We start from the raw sequence: 21,145 nt of genomic DNA on the forward strand, positions 1-21,145 counted from the left end.
TTTTTTTCATTTTCTGCATCGTAATTTATTGATGTAATGACTTTAATTTTCCTAAACATGCGTCAACTGCACGTCACTATTTAGTAAAATTTCAAAATTAGGCACTTAAACAAAATGGTCAATTGCACTGCACCTACTTTGAGTTTAGTTTAAGACAATAGTTTACACATTTTTTTATTTGCCTCGATTTTATTCTCCATTCGCTCGGCGGCGGCGGCGCGCGGCTCGTCTTTTGACAGATTGAATGAGTTATGAAAAAAATTCGACGTAAAACCGGGGTTATGAAAACCATATAAAACGTTAATTGGGGGAAAATTGAATGAAAATCTATGGAAAAAATGGGACCTAAATATTTCGGTGTAAAAATCGGTAAAATGTAAAAACGAGAAACGTAAAAACGAGGTTTTACTGTACTACGATTGCCGATAAAAATATATTTTTTTTAATTTTATTTTATTTTATTTAGAAAACATACAGTCATACAAAATAAGTATTAAAAACAACAATTTTGTAACATAAAAAGACCAATTAAGTTTTCATAAATTAAAAAAAGATATAAACATTAAATGTGACAAAAAAATAAAAAATAAATAAGAATTTTAAGTGAGAAAAGAATAATTGTTGACATTTGCGTTTTCCATGGAGGTAATAAATTAAAATAAATAAAAATACCGAATGTACACTCCGAGCCATCCACGCACACACATGAACGCACATATAAAACATACACAAACATATACATTACATGCGGCTCATATACACAGCATAAACCACTCGAGATGCACATTCAGCAACTATCCCAAATAATCGACCCCATGAAGAAATCTTCTGTACAAATGCAACGTGCAGTTAAAAATGTCTACATCAATACTGAGTCCGTTATAATTTCTACAGGTGCGTCTAATGAATGAATTCGAGGTATAATTGTTTTTACAAGTTGGTACATAAAAAAGGGAATTTAATCTAGTATAGCGAAGAGGACAACGGAAACCAATATTTTGTAAAAGATACGGCGAATCAGCTATATTATTGAGAATTTTGAAAAGAAAAATTAAATCATATGGAAGGGGCCTTTTTTGTAGTGTTTCTATATTAAAATTGAGCAAAGATGCGCCGTAATCATTTTCAATGCTGCCAAAACGATATTCCAGGCTCCTTATAAATTTCTTTTGAATGTTTTCAATTCGATTAATATATACATTATATTGAGGGGACCATACTAATGAAGCGAATTCGAGTTGACTTCGCACATAAGTATAGTAAAGAAGTTTGAATGTATTTGGTGATGAGAATGGCTCGGAGATTCGTAAGATAAACCCTAGAAGTCTGTACGCCTTATCTACTATTGTATTTGTGTGATCTCTAAATAAAAGCTTATCATCCATCAGTACACCCAAATCTCTCGCTTTCATTGAACGATTGACAATTTTCCCAGATAGTTTGTAGTCAAAAAGTATACTTTTTTTCTTTCGAGTAAATGACATGACAAGACATTTATCAGAATTCAATAATAACTGATTGTTCTTGCGTATATGAAATGGATTAAGAATAATTGTATAGTGTTTGGCCTTTGTCGTTGTGGTGTCAAAATTCATGAAATTGTCCTAAACAAATTTCAATGGCAGGAACAAATAAACATGAGTCGTGACTTATTAGAGGCGTGGTCAATGGAATGACCGTTTTTGCGGGAATTCAAAATTACAAACTTAAAAGTATTTTTTATGCCACTAAAAATTAGCTAAAAAATATTTCTTTTCCTGCACAGTATTCCATAGAACTTTATTACTTTAAAAATGTAAAAAAAAGTGATATTCCCCTATTGTTCTAACGGCGGTGTTTGTTTGCGCAGATCGTGGGGCAGCTGATGGACGCCGACGCCAAGAAGAGCCAGTACTCGCGTCTGGTCACGGCGCTGCTGGAGTGGATCCGCCTGAAGATCGAGGAGCTCAACGACCGCGACTTCCCCAACTCGCTCGACGGCATCCAGAAGCTTCTGCTCGCCTTCAAGCAGTACCGGACTGTGGAGAAACCGCCCAAGTGAGTTCCCGCATGTAAACTCGAGTAATACGATGTGGGTCTTTACAATTATCGGTTTAAATTTGCACAAAGTATATATCGATGGCTCAGATCCATCATCATCATCATTTTATCCCTAATTAAACTCAAACAACTATATTTTATTTTATGTAACTCAATTATAACTTATGGCATAATGGGATGGGGAGGCTCTAATAAATCGATATGAAAACCTCTCGAATCTGCTCAAAAATCAGTAATTAAAATAATTTTTAATAAGCCCTTCAGGTACCCCAGCGTCAAGTTATTTGAGGAATTCGATATATTAGATATAAGGCAATTATATATATCTAGAATAATTATGTCTGGGAAAGCAAATTATTCTACCGAATCCCAAAAGGAACACTCTCACACTACCAGAAGTCAAACTAGAGGATGGGTCATGGGGTCTACCGCAAACTCTGAATTCCGGCAAAGAAATTTCAGGTTTCTGGGCCCCAAAATATTCAGTATGTTACCCGAACATTGCAAAACCATGGCCCGGATTCAATTAAATAAATTTGTAAAAAATTGGTTACTGGGTTTAGGTAGAGAAAAATCAGAAAATTTACTCAAAAACATTCTTAAATAATAAATGGTATAAATTAATATTGTTTAACTGTATAGTAAATTAACTATTGTTTATTTTTGCATAAAAATGTCTGCCTTAAAACAGGTTGTACCTAGTTAGGCAGACTAGACACGATCCAGAGAAATCTATTACCTTAGTGTGTATGTAGTAGATAAAGAAATTGTTATTTTTATTAATAAACCATGATTATTATTTCCTTTCCATACTGCATAGGGCACTGTATTGGTACACCAATCGCAGCGTAACTTGATCATTTTTGTCATGTGAAGGTAAGATGATCAATCTCACGCTCAGTCCAGGGACTATGAAATATTCTAGTGTTAAAAGCCTTTTTAAATAAATATTTCATGTCAGCCATGTCGGGAATCGAACCCGAGACCTCTTGCATGGTAGGCAAACGCGCTGACCACTACGCCACTAGACCGACAGATCCATAGAGCTATGAATATAAATTATTAGACAATGTTTGGAGTATGTCCATGACAGATTGGATTTCCTCCCTAGGGAGTTATTTAGAATTAAATTTTTTGCAACAGAGAGGGAAAACGTTTTTGAGAAGGAAATATGAAAGTCTCGGCATTTACAGAGCTATACACTTTGAACACTGTGTAACATTCACTATTCTGCCTATGTTTAAACATCCTCATTTCCGCAACTCTTCCATCTGTTGACTTCTGTGAAGTAAAAGAGCTAAAACCCTTATTACGCGGGCGAGATTCATCTGGCTGAACCAATTCACCCACTTCCTACATCAGACTAAACTTTGAATGCGACTATCTCGGCTCCACATGCTTGTCGGTTACATCGCTTCTTCGCTGACCGCCTTGCATGGACTCCGCATCTTCGGATCGTGATCGCCTCGTTGATTCGATAATGTGTTTTTAGGTACAAGGAGAGATCGGAGATAGAAGCCCTGTTCTTCCACATCAACCTGGTGGCCAAGTCGCTGTCGCGCGAGGCCTTCAGCCCGGCCGAGTGGCAGAAGCCGGCCGAGCTGGAGCGCGCCTGGCGCCGTCTGGAGGCCGCCGAGCACCAGCGCGAGGTGGAGCTCCGCCAGGAGCTGGTGCGACAGCAGCGCCTCGAGAATCTCAACTACAAGTTCACTACCAAGGTACGCACATGGCTGACCCGAGTGGCGGAAGCCAGTCTACTCTCATCTCATTTTAATTAATGGCATAATAGGATGGGGAGGCCCCAACAAATCAATACTGAAATCAATACTGAAACCTCTTGAAACATCCATCATTAAAATCATTTTTAAAAAGCCCCCTAGCAGTAGGTCGATATGATGTGTAGTTTATATCTTCTTTGCTAGCTACTCTCAAGGGGTCGTCCTCTATGGTTCTTTTCCTCTATCGCCCTTCCAATTGCAGGAGACTTTCTTTGATCAGTGTGTGGCCTAATCAACTTGCATGCCTTTTTGATGACCTAACCTGACTTAACCAACTCGCATGCCTTTTTGATAACCTAACCAACTCGCATGCCTTTTTGATAACCTAACCAACTCGCTTGCCTTTTTAATAACCTAACCTAACCAACTCGCATGCTTATTTGATAACCTAACCTTACCTAACCAACTTGCCAGACTTTTGATAACCTAACCAACTCACATGCCTTTTTGATAACCTAACCAACTCGCTTGCCTTTTTAATAACCTAACCTAACCAACTCGCATGCTTATTTGATAACCTAACCTTACCTAACCAACTTGCCAGACTTTTGATAACCTAACCAACTCACATGCCTTTTTGATAACCTAACCTAACCTGACCAACTCGCCAGCCTTTTTGATAACCTAACCAACTTGCCAGCCTTTTTGATAACCTAACCAGCTTGCATGCCTTTTTGATAACCTAACCTAACCCAATCAACTCGCATGCCAATCCCGAGTAACAATTCGACAAGTAAAAATGGGCTAATTTGTGTTTGTTTGTCTGCAGGCCGTGCTGAGACGAGCCTTCCTGAAGGAAATGATCCAGGTGTTGTCAGACCCAAGGTACGGCTCCAACTTGAGCCAGGTGGATGCCACTGTCAAGAAGCACGAGGCCATCTCTGCAGACATCCTCGCCAGGTTAGTTCATGAAACAATTAAAATGTTTATAAAAATAAATAGTTTGTTATTAGTGTTAAATGGTCAGCGTGTTTGTTTACCATGCAAGTCAAAAAAAAAAAAAATTAAAATGTATTATTTTAAATTCCGCAAAAACGGTCTGTTGCATTGGCTTCGCCCCTAATACGTCACGATTTGGTTAAATTTTGACCTTTGTTTGTGACCGTTTAAATTTAAATAGAACATCTTCACTAATCTTGACGTCACAACTATCAGGGCCAAACATGTCGTGTTTTGGCTTTGTTTAATAGTCCATTAACAAATAAATAAAAAAGTTAAAACCACTGATCTTCCCCATTCTCTTTTTTAATACCGGGGATATTTAATTTCTCCGTAAATTTAATTCCGGCATATGGATGCTGTTTCCCTTTCCAGGACGGAGCGCTTCGACGACCTGACGGCCATGGCCGAGGAGCTGGTGCGCGAGAAGTACCACGGCGCGGAGGGCGTGCGCGCGGCGGAGCGCTCGGTGCTGAGCGGCTGGCGGGAGCTGCTGGCGCTGCTGCGCGGCCACCAGGAGGCGCTGGGCCGGCTGGCGGCGCTCGTGGCGCTCATGCGCGAGGTGGACGCCGCGCTGGCCTCCGTGGCCCACCTCAGGGTAAGGGGGCATCTGTGTAGTATCGCTATCTGTCCACGAATCGGCGCGAGACTGCTGCAGTGCGATTCGAACACCCAAGAAAGGTGTAGAGAAGTTGATGTAGCCAAGTCCATCATAGATTTAGGAGTTGTTTTGGACCATAAACTGACGTACAACGAGCTTATAGATAATATAGTAAACTAGCTGACCCAAAAGACGTCCTGCCCGAACGTTGGCTTGCCTTGGAAAAAGACTGTTCATTGATAAGTAGGTCCCTAGGTACTTGTTTGTGATTAAATTCCAAAACTAAAAATTGTTACTATTCAAATATCAAATTTAAGTAGGTACTTGTTTGTGGTTGAATTCCAAAACATAAAATAAATATTTTTTCAAATATGGCATTCTTTTTGCAAATGTCAAACTCCGGTCTTCTCACCAACAGAGGGGTGTACTTATGTGGGAATATGATTTTTCTAAATGTATTGAATTTAATATTATTTTAGAATTACTAAAAATCCAGTAAAACAAAATAAATGGATAGAAATTATAGGGAATTTAAGGAAAGAATCTGATTGAGATCTACAAAAAACAAATGCTGTTTGTAAATATTCAAAAAAACTTTTTTAAACACAAAAAAACATCTTTCCATTTTTTTTTATTTATTTATTTAACTTTTTGTACATAATGTTATTTGTACATTGGCGGGCTTATTGCCAAATGGCAATTTCTTCCAACCAACCAATTTTTTGTCAATGCATTCTCCTCGATGCAGCCCTAGTAGATCGATGAATAAAAAAAAAAATGCTTTTTACTTATTTTTTTACACATTAGATTGAAGGTTTTAATATCAACGAACACGCGCGGCGCAAAAATCTATATTTCTCTGAAAACCGCACTATTTAAAAACGCACTTCTGTTCTTTCCACTTCTATACTAATATGTAAAGATGACTTTGGCAAACAAATGTTTATCGCAGGAGGCTAAACTAACAGTTCACAACGGAGTTCTAGTGCCAACTCTAATGCATGGGAGCGAAGTGTGGAATTGGAAAAATGATGATAAAAGTAGGTTCAATGCTGTCGAAAGGCGATCTCTCAGGCGAATGTGCGGCAAAATGATGTACGATAGGTGCACAAATGTCGAAATCTACTTTGACAAACAAATGTTTATCGCAGGAGGCTAAACTAGCAGTTCACAATGGAGTTCTAGTGCCAACTGTAATGTATGGGAGCGAAGTATGGAATTGGAATAATAATTATGAGTGTAGGTTGAATCCTGTTGGAATGCGATCCCTCAGGCGAATGTGTGGTAAAACGATGTATGATAGGTGCACAAATGTCGAGATCCGTGAAGTGTGCAAGGCTGAGACACGCATTATTGGCAGAATAAAGAAAGGGGTGCTGCGTTGGTTTGGACATGTAGAGCGAATGGACAGCGAAAGAACGGTTAAAAGGATCTACGATGCAAATGTTGATGGATGCAGAAAACGAGGAAGACCGAGAAAGACATGGCACGATTGAGTCCATCAAATACTTGAAGATGGACATGCCAAAAGTCAGAATAATCGGCGCGCGTGCATGAGAAGATGTACGAATGTAGAGGAAGCGAGATCTGTATGCAAAGATAGAGTGATATGGCGTTCTATCCTCTCTTTCTACTCCTACGGTGAAACGGCGTGATGGTTTGTTTGTTTGAAATCAAAGCAGAACACTTCCTGTGTTAGGCATTTAATTGCAAACAAAAACAAACAGTAGTTAATAGAGTGTTGTGGCGTTCTATCCTCTCTGTCTACCCTTACGGGGAAACAGCGTGATGGTTTTGGATTTGTTGTTGTTGTTCTGTTGTAAAAAAGAGAAGGAAAAAAAAAACATAAATGAGAGTTGTTTTAAAATTAAAATTTAAGTAAAAAAAAGATATTTTAAGATTTGTAGTTTGTAGTGAGTATTTGTGGCGTTCTATCCTCTCTGCCTACCCTTATGGGGAAACGGCGTGATGGTTTGTTGTTGTTGTTGTGTTGTAAAAAAGAGAAGGAAAAAAAAAACACAAATGAAAGTTGTTTAAAAATTAAAATTTAAGTAAAAAAAAGATATTTTAAAGTTTGTAGTGAGTATTTACAAATGGAAATAATATAAAAAATGAAGAAAATTTGTAAGAGTAATTAAAAGTTAAGAATTGAAATAAAGAATGAAAAACATGCTCAGATGTAAAAAATAAATAAAATAGTAATAACATTTAAAAAAAAAAAAGGAAAAACATAATAGCGCTTGTAAAAAAAAACCTTTCTCTGGTAGAACGAGTAACGCTTATAGCGAGCAAATTCAAGTGGTCCCATCTTCCTCGTAATATCCAAGTTCCACTGTATATCATCTCTGCAGTATATTTACTATAGTCTTGTACAATAATTATATTTTAGTGAATTTTTTTATTCCATACATTTATCATTTGTATGGAATAAAAAAATTTCTTTATTTTATTCCATACATTTATCATTTCCTCATTTTAAAGTTTTCCTCAGTTTAACGCTTTTTTTGTTGCTCTTGAAAAACGAGAACCAGGGGTTTTACTAGACATCTAATTTCTCTTCCTCTCCAGGCGCAGCTGGTGTCGGAGGACGTGGGCCCTCACCTGGTGGGCGTGGAGGAGCAGGCGCAGCGGCTCGCACTGCAGGAGCTGCAGCTGGGCGCGCTGGGCGAGAGCGCGCGCCGCCTGCAGCGCCAGGGGCAGGCGCTCGCCGCGCCCGCGCAGCCCGCGCAGCTGCTCGCGCAGCGCCTCGAGCAGCTGCAGGCCGACTATGGAGAGTGAGTAGCCGTCGAGTTTGACGAGTGCTGACGGAGGATCCTGCCCTCCACGAATGGCGAATGGAGCTTCGTGTTATATTATCGGCGGTGGAAAGGAAAAATTACTAAGCGACACGTAGCCAACTTTACAGAAGAGCCAATTGAAGTTTTTTTTTAAATTAGTAAAAATCATTATTTTTATATATAAAAATAATGATTTTAATTTATATTCGTAAATTAATTGTTTTAATTAAATTACAAATTTAAAAGCTTCAATTAAATTAATTTAACAATAGAATCACTATGTAAAGCGCCCTTGAGGTATTTTATTACGAAAATGGCGCTATATAAGTTATCCATAATAATAATAATAATAATAATATATCATTATGTACCATGCAGGTACAAATTTTAGAACATTTTTTGTAGCTTACCTCTAGAAAAAATTGCCGCTCTCCACTTTTCATCTTTGGGAACAGGAAAATTTGCAGGGAGCAAGCCCGGTGAATACGGTGGCCGGGCATCAATGCGACCCGGTTTTTTGTGAAAAAGTCGCAAATTCAAATCCTTCGCTCCGGAATAATCTTAAAATGTTACCAATCACCTTATTCAATCTTGTTTAATTTCCATTTGAAATTGCATATCATATTTTTGTTTACAGCCTCGTTGCCGCTGCCAAGGATCGCAAGGCCCGGCTGGAGGATGCCAGGAACCTCTACCAGTTCCTGGAGGACCACGAAGAAGAAGAAAGTAAGAATTGACTGCCAATATCATGAGTCTAATATCATTATTATATAGTGGGTAATATATCTGCGTGTTACACATAGATAGAACAATGGGGAGTGTAGTACCAAAACTGTTTAATTTAATACCTGTTGAAAATCTTGAGGAAAAAACCTAAATACATTTTGATGATTTTTTTTTAAACCTGTGGTGTAGTGGTTAGCACGCTTGCCACCATTCAAGGGTTCTCGGGTTCGATTCCCGACATGGTTGACATGAAATATTTATTTAAAAAGGTGTTTTCACACTAAAATATTTTTAAGTCCCCGGACAGGCACCTGGAGCGCAAGACTGATCATCTTACCTTCATGTAATAAAAATGATCAATATTAGCTGCGATTGGTATACCAATGCAGTGCCCTATGCGCCATTAGGTGGAAAGAAATGATGATGATGAAAAAAAAAAACTAATTTGAACGACATCACTAGTTTTTCTGAATCAAATAATGATGAGTTGTGATAGATTTCCAGTTTACGGTCAGTCAACTGACCAATCAGCAGACCTCATCGAGAAGAAGGGGACGAAAACTTGTGATGTCACACGTGGAGTAATTTAAAAAATACAAAACTTGAAAAAATCATAGCGCTGATAATACGATATGTAAAATAAATAAATATATTTTTGGCTTAGTTGCTTAATAATCTATTAACAAATAATAAATTGAATTCACGTTTACAATGAAGACAGTCGGTGAAGCTTTAGTTTGGTGTGTTGGCGGGCCTGGCACTCGGCGTTGCCAGTGCCCATAAAACTTTCATCAAAAATACCCTAGAAAATTAATATTTTTATTCGATATTAGGCTTAGGTGCGGTTTTGGAAAAACGGTATTTTTAAATGGAAAAAAAAATATTAATCCATCGCAATGTCTCCGCTCTTCAATTAATCAACACGCTCGCCGCTTCATCATGTCTTCTCTCTTTCCAGGCTGGGTAACCGACCGCCAGCGCATCTGCCGCGCGGCCATCACCGCCAAGGACCTGCGCGCCGTGCTCAGCCTGCAGCAGAAGCACACCGCTCTGCGCCACGAGATGCGCGCGCGCGAGCGCCACACCGCCAAGGTCACGTCCAAGGGAAACAGGTAACATTGCCGTAGTGCGATCTCTATGAGAACCAGAGAGTTCCGGTGTATTTTCGCTTGCTGACTGTCCCTCTGTAATGGAAGGGAGCTTCGCAACTCACGAACGCAATTTTCCTCAAAATTCAATTTTCAGATTTAATTTTGCGACAACTTAAATAAAGTTACATTAAAAAATTTTCACATATAAACAAATTATGTTTAAATTCATTTCAACAGAGAGGGAAAAAATTTTGAGAAAGGAATATGGAAGTCTAGGCATTTACAGGGCTTATGACCTGTCATTGGCTGGTTTAAGTGGCCACTTTACACACTGTGTAACATTCACCATTCTGCCCATGTTTGAACATCCACATTTCCTCAACTCTTCCATCTGTTGACTTTTGTGAAGTAAAAGAGTTGAAACCTTTATCACGCGGGTGAGATTCATCCGGCTGAACCAAATCACCTACTAGGCAACGCCTGAAAACAATTTTTCAATTTTTATACTTCTTCTTTTACCAGGTAGTAATTCAACAATGTTTGATTATGTCCCTCTCTGTAAATTTTTCCCTCTCTGTTGAAATGAATTTAAATATGAACAACTCCCTAGGGAGGAAGTCCAGCCAGTCTGCAAGCATTTGGACATAATCAAACATTGTCAAATTATGTTTCATTAATTTTCCCTTCCCGGGGATGTGTAGCCAATATACATTGCAACTAATTATTTATTTTTTTAATTAAATAAATTTATTTAAAAATAACACATACATTACGAACAAAAAATTCAAAACGTCAAAATACATGAAAGAGACTCTTGTGAGATTTCTAATTATGCTTCACTATAGTCCTTAAAATATACCTTGATTATTTATTTATTTATTTATTTATTAACGCACATTGTCCATGTATACAATTTATAGGGTTTAAATATTACAATAAAAGAATAGTTTAAAACATTTTTTAAAAAAGAAAGAAGCATTGACAAACATAAGGGACACCGAGACAAGATCTGGACTATTTATTTAGTGCCTGTTTAAATCCTTGTAAACTTAAACCAAAAAAGTCCAGATCTTGTCTCGAGTTAACAATACGACAAAGGCGGGTCATTAAAGAATTTAAGCCATAGTTTGTTCTATGCTGATCGATGAACAGTACTTCATTGTTTCTCAATCTACGAGTCGGAATATTGAATTTTACTTGTCCCAGTAATGATGGAACATCGATTATACCATTTAGTATGCCGAACATATATATGGAGTCAATATTAGTTCTTTGTTTTTGTAGACGTTATGATTAGAATGACAACTGTCAAACTAATTTCATTAGTGATGGGAAATTACTGATCACTGATCAAATCGATTTTATCAGTTATTTCATGCAATCATGAAACTCTGTTTCCGAAAATTGATACAAAAACACAAAAACAAGCCTATTATAGTGTGTTTAACACAATTATTCACCAAAAAATAAGACATTTATACTTTTTTCACGAACAACATCAAATGAATAAAAAATTGAGCGTTGTATTAAAAAAATAATTAACACGCCAGATACAAATGATTTTTCGTGTGTCAATATAAATAACTCCTTTGACGTTACTACAAAGTTATGTCGTCACTTTTTCTGACAAATGTCATTCCAATCAAGCTATATTTTAAGGACTATAACTCAATGGAGAATGCTAAGTTTGCGGTGTCAAGTAGTATAATTTTTATATTTTTAATTTATTATTACAATATTTTTGTTTTTCTACAATGCATAAGAGGCAAAACAGAGTATTAAATAAATAAAGTATAATTACATAGCAATGAAATACACATTAACAGTAAAAATAGTAAACAAAAAAATCCCACAAAGGCACGGCCTGTTCGTGGGTAGGTTTACAAGAAATGTTTATGAATTTTTTGCTCCTATAATAAAAAGTCAGGTATAATATTTTTTTGTAATATAAGAAAGAATAATTAAAAAAGTTTTTATTTTATAGTAGTTAAAAAAGGAAATAAAAAATATAAAAAAACATAAAAATATTCCTAATTATTAAAGGGCAACAAAATATATTAAAGAAAAAAAATAGTTAATATCTTTGGTTCGAATCCAGGATAGTGCGTGTTTTTTGAAAGAAGGAAAATTCTAAAAGTTTGGGATCAATGAAATATTATCAGTAAAAAAAGAATTAAAAAATTTTGGGCCTATATAATATGCATGCCTCTGTGCTAGCCTCGTTTTACAATGTGCTATTTCTAACACACAATTCCTTCTTTGACTTGATCTATTTGAATTACTTGTAAATAAATTTTGGTTCTTAAATCTTTTAAACATTGAAAACAATATATTCAATAATTGAAATCTGTTTTTGTAAGATATAGATAGGGTTTTGAATTACGCTATTATTTAGGTAGGTAGGTTCTTATGTATAGTTTATTTAGGTATCAATAACTAATTTTCCGTTTTTGGTGGAGATCTCTAAGTTTGCTTCCTACATCCTCAAATGTCTGTTGGCTCTCCAATAAAATAAAATAAAACCTTTCATACATGAATTGTTTTGAAATCAATTCAAAATTGAAAAAAGTTATGCCCGTTTTTCAATTTAAAAATTGTTCACTTTTGCAAAATTCACCTTATGGCGCATCAATTGTTCGGCCTTTGGATCGTTGACGATTCTTTTCATTTCAGCCTGGTGGAGGAGCAGCACCCCAAGAGCGTGGAGATCAGCCGGCGCCTGGAGAGCCTGGCGCGGCTGTGGGAGCAGCTGCGCGAGCTGGCAGACCTGCGCGACAAGCAGCTGCGTGAGGCCGCAGAAGCCTACCAGGTAATAGGAGTCGTAATACTAGAAACCCCTTTACATCATTCAAGGGGGCTGGGGTGGGATTATTTTACTGAATCGTTGATCTGTGTTAATACTTGCGGGGATATAAAAGGATGCGTTTGCGCGATGATGGCAAATGTGGAAAAGAAGTGTATGCAGCCAAACAAACTACAGCAGACAAAAATCCTACCTTTAGGAAGACAGGAAAGGGAATCAGGGACAGGAATCCGGATGCTATCTCCGAGTCCCGGCTTCTGGGTAGTTTTTCCCTTTTTGGTGAACACCGCACTTTCACTATAGTTATTTGGGAAATATAAAGATGAATGTGGCGGCGCGGCGGTCAGAAAATGTAAAGGTGTTCAGATGCGGGCAGATTATTGAAGGACGAGCAGATGCGGGCAGATAAAATTATGAACATGCGGAAGTTGACAGAACAAATTATGCAGAGGAAAAAATGTGATTGTTGATGTTGGTTGCTATGGATATGGAAAATTGTTCTCATTGCAACCGTAGTTACCCATGGCCATAGAGACGAGGAGAATAAACAAACATTGGAAGTTGGAAAATCACAGGATGGGTAGGATATAAATAAAATTTCCCAACATTCAGGGGAAAAATTATTTTATGCAAATTCAAAATTTTATTTTTGTTTTTCTTTTATTTAGACGTAAAATAATTATAACACGCTGTTTTTACATCAAATAAAAAACAGATTACATAATATTGTTTGTAAAAATACAAAATAAAAATAAATTTTTAGTTCAATGATTGAAAATAGTCAAAAAAATATTAAAATTCCCAATTATCACAGTTTTCACAATTTTTCTGGAAGTATATATACACTATAGTGTAGCTAATTAATTGTATTTTTTTGTGATTCCTATTTTTTCCATACATTTTTCATTTTCTCACTTAAGTGTTTTCCTCAGTTTTACACTTTTTTTCTTGCTCCCTTGAAAAACGTAACAAGGGGATTTTACTAGACTCGCATATTCCCTTCTTAAAAATGTTTTCCCTCTCTGTTGCAACAAATTTAAATAGTACAATTTTGTTTTGATGTGATTTCCATAGAATTAAGAAATTCCAGAAGGAGCGTAGAATCATATTTGAATACATCAGACTGTGTCCAATGCATTTGCTACTTAAACATCCGTTTGCTAATTACACATGAATTGTGATTGCATCCTTGATCCTAGCAGTATTTCTACTCATTAAAAGGACACAATACGGCATAGTTGAATTCAAATCAGGAGTTGCGTACTGAGCGACATCTACAAAGAAACTAATGAGTCAAATCGTAAACCTACTTATTTATGAGTAGTTTAGTCGCCTTCTGTTTTATGTGCGTATGCGGCTTCTGGACTATTCTTAATTCTATGGTAGTTTCATTTTTTCCATACAATTTTCATTTCCTCTCTTTTGCGTTTTCCTCAGTTTTACAATTGTTTTTTTATTAGCAGAAATTAAAATTGCTCGTCAAAAAATCACTTCGTCAATATTGCCAGCGCAATGATGATAGGCACTCCTAAGTGCATAATTGTGCATCCAATTGTTTTTCGCCTAAATGTTGCGAGAATTTACTTACATCAAAATGTCTCTTTCTTTCTTCCAGTTCTACGCCGACGCCAACGAGGCCGAGTCCTGGCTCAAGGACAAGCTGTCGCTGGCGGGCTCCGCGGACCTGGGCAGCGACGAGCCGTCGGCGCAGGCGCTGCTGAGCCGCCACCGCGCGCTGCAGGGCGAGCTGTCCGCCTACCGCACCGAGCTGGCGACGCTCGGCGCCCAGGCCGACCGGCTGCTGGCCCAGGGCATCGACTGGCTGCAGGTATGAGGAAGGAAATCAGGCGTTAAAATAAGAGCAGTTAATGAGGAAATTCGGTTACATATTTAAGTCGGCGTCTTTAGTGTTTGTCTACCATGCAAGAGGTCTCGGGTTCGACTCCCGACATTGTTGAAATGAAATATGATGCACCGAGCTGTACAGTTATATTATAAGGAAATACCATTAGAAATAACAGAACAAAAAAATATTATTTCATTTTAATGTAAGTTAAAAGAACATGTGTTTAGCAGATAAGTTAGTTTTTAGACAGTAATCTTATTCGAGTTGGCTTCTTAGAAGTGTACGTATATTGTTTAGAAATGTTAATAATTAGTATATGTTTTAATAATAATTAAATATGGATTTATTTATTATTTATTATTCGGCACAAGTGCCTTTTACAATTTAAAATATACAAAATAATGAGTTAGTTAGATATACAAACATTTAAAAACAGTATTAAAGTATGGGTATAAAAAGAAAAATAAAAATAACAGGAAAAATTATATATATATATACTAGCGGACCCGAAAGACGTTGTCCTGCCTGAACATTGGCTTGCCTGCTGTTAAATTGGAAAAAGACTTTTCATTGTTCAGTAGGTACTTGTTTATGGTTGAATTCCAAAACATAAAATAATGAGTTTTCAAATATAGAATCTTTTTTCAAATGTCAAACTCAGCTCTTCTCACCAGCAGGGGAGCACTTTATTCATGAATGCTATTTTCCTAAATATATTTAATGTCAGTTAATATTATTTAGTGATACCAAAAATCCAGTAAAAAAAATAAATGGGAAGAAAATGTAAGAAAAGAATCTGATTGGGATCCATAAGTTTGTAAACATTCAAAAACAAACTTTTTTGCAATACAAAAAAACAATATCCTTCCATTTTTTTGTAGATGCTTTCTCGTCGAATGCAACCCTGGTGGGTCGATGAAAAAAATATTTATGCTTATAACTTTTTTCCACAGATTCAATTAAAAATTTTAATACCTACGAACACGCACAGCGCAAAGATCTACATTTCACTGAAAACCGCACGTAAATCCGTTAAGCCGTTTCTGTGAAGTTCAGTGACATCACACATACAGATGAATTATATATATAAAGATATACATGTATGTATACAAAAGATATAAAAAATATAAAATGAATACTAAAATTTATTCAATTGCAATTAATTATTCTTTTCAGTTGGCGACCGAGCAGGAAGAAGGAGACGCCGCTCCGGCCGAAGAGTGGACCAACGAGACCCGCCTGGTGCCCACGGAAGTCTGGGAAGAAGAGCCCGTGGAGAGACTCGAGCATCGCACGGTCACGGAAGAGAGAAGCGTCCCTCAGGTGGGCTCCATTATGGGCTACTTTACACACTGTAACATTCGTCATTCTGCCCACATTTAAACATCCGCATTTCCTCAACTCTTCCATCTGTTGACTTCTGTGAAGTAAAAGAGTCGAAACCTTTATCATGCGGGTGAGATTCATCCGGCTGAACCAATTCACCTACTAGGCAACGCCTGAAAACAATTTTCCAATTTTTCATACTCCTTTTACCAGGTAGTTAATTCAAAAATGTTTTGAGTATGTCAAAATGTTTGCAGAATGGCTGTATTTCGCCTGCCTAGGGAGTTATTTAGATCAAAATTTGTTGCAACAGAAAAGAAAAACATTTTTGCAAAGGGATATGGAAGTCTAGGCATTTAAGAGTCTCATGACCCGTCGTTGGTCTGCCCATGTTTAAATATCAGCATGTCCATCTGTTGACTTTTGTGAAGCCAAAACCTTTTAATTTGGAAAATTGTTTTCAGGCGTTCTCAAATCCACATAATAAAGCTTCGCAAATCTTATCTACATGATAAAGGTTTCAGCTCTTTTACTTCACAAAAGACAAACAGATGGAATAATCGAGGAACAGACCTCGCTTCCTCTACATTCGTTCATCTGCTCATGCACGCACGTCGATTATTCCTACTCTTGACATGTCAATCTTCAAGTATTCGATGGACTCGATCGTGCCATGTCTTTCTCAATCTTCCTCGTTTTCTGCATCCATTAACATTCACATCTTAGATCCTTTTAGCCATTCTTTCGCTGTCCAAACCGACGCAGCACCCCTCTCTTGATTCTGCCGATAATGCTTGTCGCCTTACATCATAAGAACGCTTTTTTTTTTAATACAAAAAACATGTCCTCAGAAATATTCTTCATCTCCCTACAACCCAGCATGTTTCATCCTCAGGTCAAGGCGCTGTACGCGTTCACCGGGCAGGGCATGACCATGGGGAAGGGGGAGACCATGTTCCTCATCAACAAGACCAACCCGGACTGGTGGTCGGTGAGGAAGGCGGACGGCACCGACGGCTTCGTGCCGGCCAACTACGTCAAGGAGATCGAGCCGAGGATAGTGGCGGTGAGTCGCTTGACGAGATCGGTCGGTACGCGAGTGCGCTAGAATGCTGACTGTTGGCTCAGATTAATATTTTGTATTAATTATCGATATTTTGAGTCTGTTCAAATTTTTGTAGACGCGGACTGGATTCTATTGATATTAACAAACAGCCGAACTTCGTTATACAACTTTATACAACACTTTTGTACGCAGTAACTTGGAGTTTGCATCCGTCGTGTGGAGCCCACAATACATAACAAACACAGAAAGGATTGAAAGTGTTCAACGAAAATATTTTACATACCTAGATTATAAAAACAATAAAACGCTTTGTACTTGCAGCCAATCTGCCAAACAAAATGGATTTTTTACCCTTGAAAATAGGCGCACTGTATTTGAATTATGCTATTTATATAAATGATTAAATAATAAAGTAGACTCTTTTAACCTACTCTCCAAAATTAATTTAAATGTCCTCTTTGGCGGGACAAGAAACAAGTATCTATTCCATCTGCCAGTCTGTAGCACTAACTATGCACAACATTATTTCCTCTATCATTCTTTCTCTAACTTTTAATTTTGGAGAGCAGGTTAAAAAGAGTCTAATGGCGTTATTATGCATCGTCGTCATTGTGCCTTCTGTCGCCTGTCCAGGTGCAAGTCCGGCGCCCGGAGAAGGTCCGCTCGGTGCAGCGCGTGAAGAAGACGGTGCTGACGAAGCAGGTGGTCCGCGTGCGCGCGCCGCCCGCCGCGCGCCGCGCGCCCTGGCGCCCCGCGCGCCCCGCCGCGCCGCAGCCCGGCGACAGCGTCACGGCGCGGCGCGAGCGCATCGACACCACCTACGGTAAGCCGACGCGCCTAGGCCGCAGTGGCCGATCGGATTTGTTTATCCGCTTTTGACACGGTTACGTAGGATAAAAAAAAAATGGTCCCAAAATGAAATTATTTGGATAAATCATATTGTTTTTCTCAGAGAGGCGTCCATCAACAGATCTGTGGTTGCATGGAATGGTCGACCTCAAGATATACTCACATACACACATTTTAATTGTTTATTTTTTTCAACAATATTTTGCGTATGTCCAAATGCTTGCAGACTGGCTGTGTTTCCTCCTTAGGGAGTTGTTTATATTTAAATTTGTTGCAACAGAGAAAAAAAAACATTTTTGAAAAGATAGTATGGGAGTCTAGGCATTTACAGGACTTATGACCTGTCATCGGCTGGTTTAAGTGACCACTTAAAAAATTTTTTTTTTATCTATTTATTTATTTTTTGCACCACAACAGGCCAGGAGGCCCAATTACAGTGGTGAATTACATCACAGAACACTTAGGCTTGAGAAAAATCACATTTTATTTTTTGTGTTCTCACCGGGAATCGAACCTGGAACCTTTCGTGTGTGAGTCGAGCGTCTTGACCACTACACCACGGAGGCCGCCACACACTGTGTAACATTCACCATTCTGACCATGTTTGAACATCCACATTTTCTCAACTCTTCCATCTGTTGACGTTCGTGAAGTAAAAGAGCTGAAACCTTTATCATGCGGGTGAGATTCATCCGGCTGAACCGATCCACCTACTAGGCAACGCCTGAAAACAATTTTCCGATTTTTATACTCCTTCTTTTACCGGGTAGTTAATTTGACAATGTTTTGAGTATGTCCAAATGCTTGCAGACTGGCTTTGTTGTTCATATTTAATGTGCTAAGTGGCCACTTAAACCAGGCAATGACAGGTCATAAGCCTAGACTCCCATAATTCCTTCTCAAAAATGTTATTTTTTTTTGTCCAGCACTTCCAATACATCTTGTCATGAAAGAAATCGCTTAATATTAAACTCGCTGGTGACACGCGTCATTGTGTATACATTTTCACAGTGTTCTGTGTGTGAACTTCTCTTTCTAAATTGCATTGTCCTGTCCTGCGTGGTTGAGGCTGTTCCCGGAGCTGGAAGAGAACAATACTGTCTTGTCTATCGCATTGTCCTCTGTAAACCCAGCTTAAGAAAAAACCCTTAAACGACAAATTGGCAGCCTCTGATGTAATGGCGTAAGGAACTTGACTCACGAAAGTGGTTTCCTCAAGCTCTTGTATTCTGCGCTGTAATTGGGCCTCCTGGCCTGTTGTCATGCGTCTGCAAAAAAAATCGACAGTTATTCACGGTTGACCTTTTATTTTGCCAGAACGCCTGGTGAAGATGGCCCAGGAACGCCACGCCGCGCTAGAAGACGCCATCCGCCTGTACGGCTTCTACGGCGACTGCGACGACCTCGAGCGCTGGATCAAGGACAAGGAGAAGCTGCTGCGCGCCGACGACCCCTCCGACTCTGTCGACACGGCCAAGAGGAAATACGAGGTATGCGCACTATTTCAAATTTCTTTTTTTTTTTTTTTGCTTTTTCAAATATTTTCATTGACATGTTACAAAATGAATAGGGCTGTGGGCCCGCTGATCAAAGGTCCCTGGTTCAAATCCCACTCTACCCCAACTTGATTTCCATTTTCTAACAGTTTTATTTACAACTCGACAATGTTTTGAGTATGTCCAAATGTTTGCATACAGGCTGAATTTCCTCACTAGAGATTTTTTATTATTTTTTTAATTTTTTAATTTCTTATTTATTTATTTATACTTTTACAATTTTTGCATTCACTGGAGTGTCCCGTGCCGAGGGAAACAGTTTACAATAAATATGATATAACATGCCTTAAATTAGTTATTTAACATATTATTATTATTGATAACTTATACAGCGCAATTTTCGTAAAAATAAAATAAAAACACTGAATATATAAAGAAAAATACATCAAATAATTGTACATTCATACTAATTAACATTTAATGCAGTTTTTACACGTGTTCAAAAAATTTCTTTACATTTACTTTAAATTTATTTATATATATATTATTTTTTATTGTTTTTAGTTCACTGGGGAGATTATTATAATTTTTTACACCTTTGAAGACATAGCTGTTTTGACCATGACTTGTGTGGAATTTAGGAATTTTAATATTATGTTGGTATCTGAGTGACTTATTCATCTCAAATTCTTCTATTTTTTCCTCGTTATAAATTTGTACAATGGAATTTATTTTATAAAGAGTGTACTGCATGAAAATAAGTAAAATATTTGAGAAAATGTAAAAAAATTTTTGAACCTCATCATCTCAGAAACATGATTTGTGCAAATAGTGAGTTTTACCTCCAAGCAGACGTAACATCTGTTTGCATTCCGAAACGTTTTCCTCGGCAGAAATTCGTCACGGACCTGTCGGCGTCGCGCTCGCGCCTCGCGCGCGTCCACGCCGGCGTGGAGGAGCTGGCCCGGCTCAAGCACGCGCAGCTGGAGCGGGCCACGGCGCGCGCCGGGCACATCCAGCGCCTGTGGGACAGCCTCAACCGGCTCAAGGAGCAGAAGGAGAAGAGCCTCGAAGGGGCCTCCACGTGAGTCGGACTAGCATTATGTTATTTATTTATTTGACCGACTTATGCAGTCCATTCTAACAATGGTAAATACAATTTCTTATAATATAAAATAAAGTACAATTAAATAAAATTAAAGCTAGTACAAAAAAAATAAAATTACTACCTCAAGACAAGATCCGGTCTATCTTAGTGAATTTTTAAATCTACAAAGACTTACACCAAAAGAGAGCTCCTCCAATCTCTATCCGATATGTGACGAAAGAACCCTTTCAATACCCATTCACCGCTCTGTTTTTTACTTCCAATTTTTCGATATTTGAGTTTTTTTTTCTTTCTCCTACTCCCTCTTTACCCCGTCCTCTCTTCATAGTACAGTATAGAAGATATTTAGTCAATTTTGTTTCTTAAAAAATAGACATGTTTATCAATATTTTGTTTTACAACGAAAATATTATAATATGCCAACAATACAATACTGTGCGAATTAATGGAATATAATTCCTTGTTATCATAAATTACGTTTTTTATTAATATTTTGAGTTACATGTGACGTACAATCGTACAATCATAACTTTTATTTTATTTAATAGGATGTATTTATTTATTTATATTTTTCTCTTACAAACTATAATTAATAATAAAAATAATGTGACCTCACTGGGGTTACCCGTGCTGAGGACACTTAACAATATACTTTTTTAAATATTTTTACGTTTGAGAATAAACAAAGAAGACTAACTT

The 21,145-nt window shown here is 37.7% G+C and overlaps 1 protein-coding gene across 1 annotated transcript in view; it reads left to right on the plus strand.

Annotated features, from left to right (window-relative positions):
- Window positions 1-691: 691 nt before the first annotated feature.
- LOC148270675 (spectrin beta chain-like) overlaps window positions 692-21,145 on the plus strand; it is a gene marked incomplete at its 3' end in the record, with an annotated part of 32,025 nt that continues 11,571 nt past the window's right edge. Inside the window, exons 1-14 of the mRNA XM_088242301.1 lie at window positions 692-2,037; window positions 3,533-3,758; window positions 4,588-4,718; window positions 5,133-5,355; window positions 7,927-8,132; window positions 8,773-8,861; window positions 9,820-9,973; window positions 12,626-12,761; window positions 14,371-14,583; window positions 15,778-15,924; window positions 16,823-16,993; window positions 17,627-17,816; window positions 19,160-19,332; window positions 20,232-20,422. Coding sequence (XP_088098427.1) covers window positions 1,865-2,037; window positions 3,533-3,758; window positions 4,588-4,718; window positions 5,133-5,355; window positions 7,927-8,132; window positions 8,773-8,861; window positions 9,820-9,973; window positions 12,626-12,761; window positions 14,371-14,583; window positions 15,778-15,924; window positions 16,823-16,993; window positions 17,627-17,816; window positions 19,160-19,332; window positions 20,232-20,422 — 2,423 coding nt within the window. The remainder of the gene's footprint in view (window positions 2,038-3,532; window positions 3,759-4,587; window positions 4,719-5,132; window positions 5,356-7,926; window positions 8,133-8,772; window positions 8,862-9,819; window positions 9,974-12,625; window positions 12,762-14,370; window positions 14,584-15,777; window positions 15,925-16,822; window positions 16,994-17,626; window positions 17,817-19,159; window positions 19,333-20,231; window positions 20,423-21,145) is intronic.

Source organism: Micrasema longulum, unplaced genomic scaffold (genome assembly GCF_059751315.1).
Source record: "Micrasema longulum isolate JH-2025_06_02 unplaced genomic scaffold, ASM5975131v1 h1tg003598l, whole genome shotgun sequence".
NCBI lineage: Eukaryota > Metazoa > Arthropoda > Insecta > Trichoptera > Brachycentridae > Micrasema > Micrasema longulum.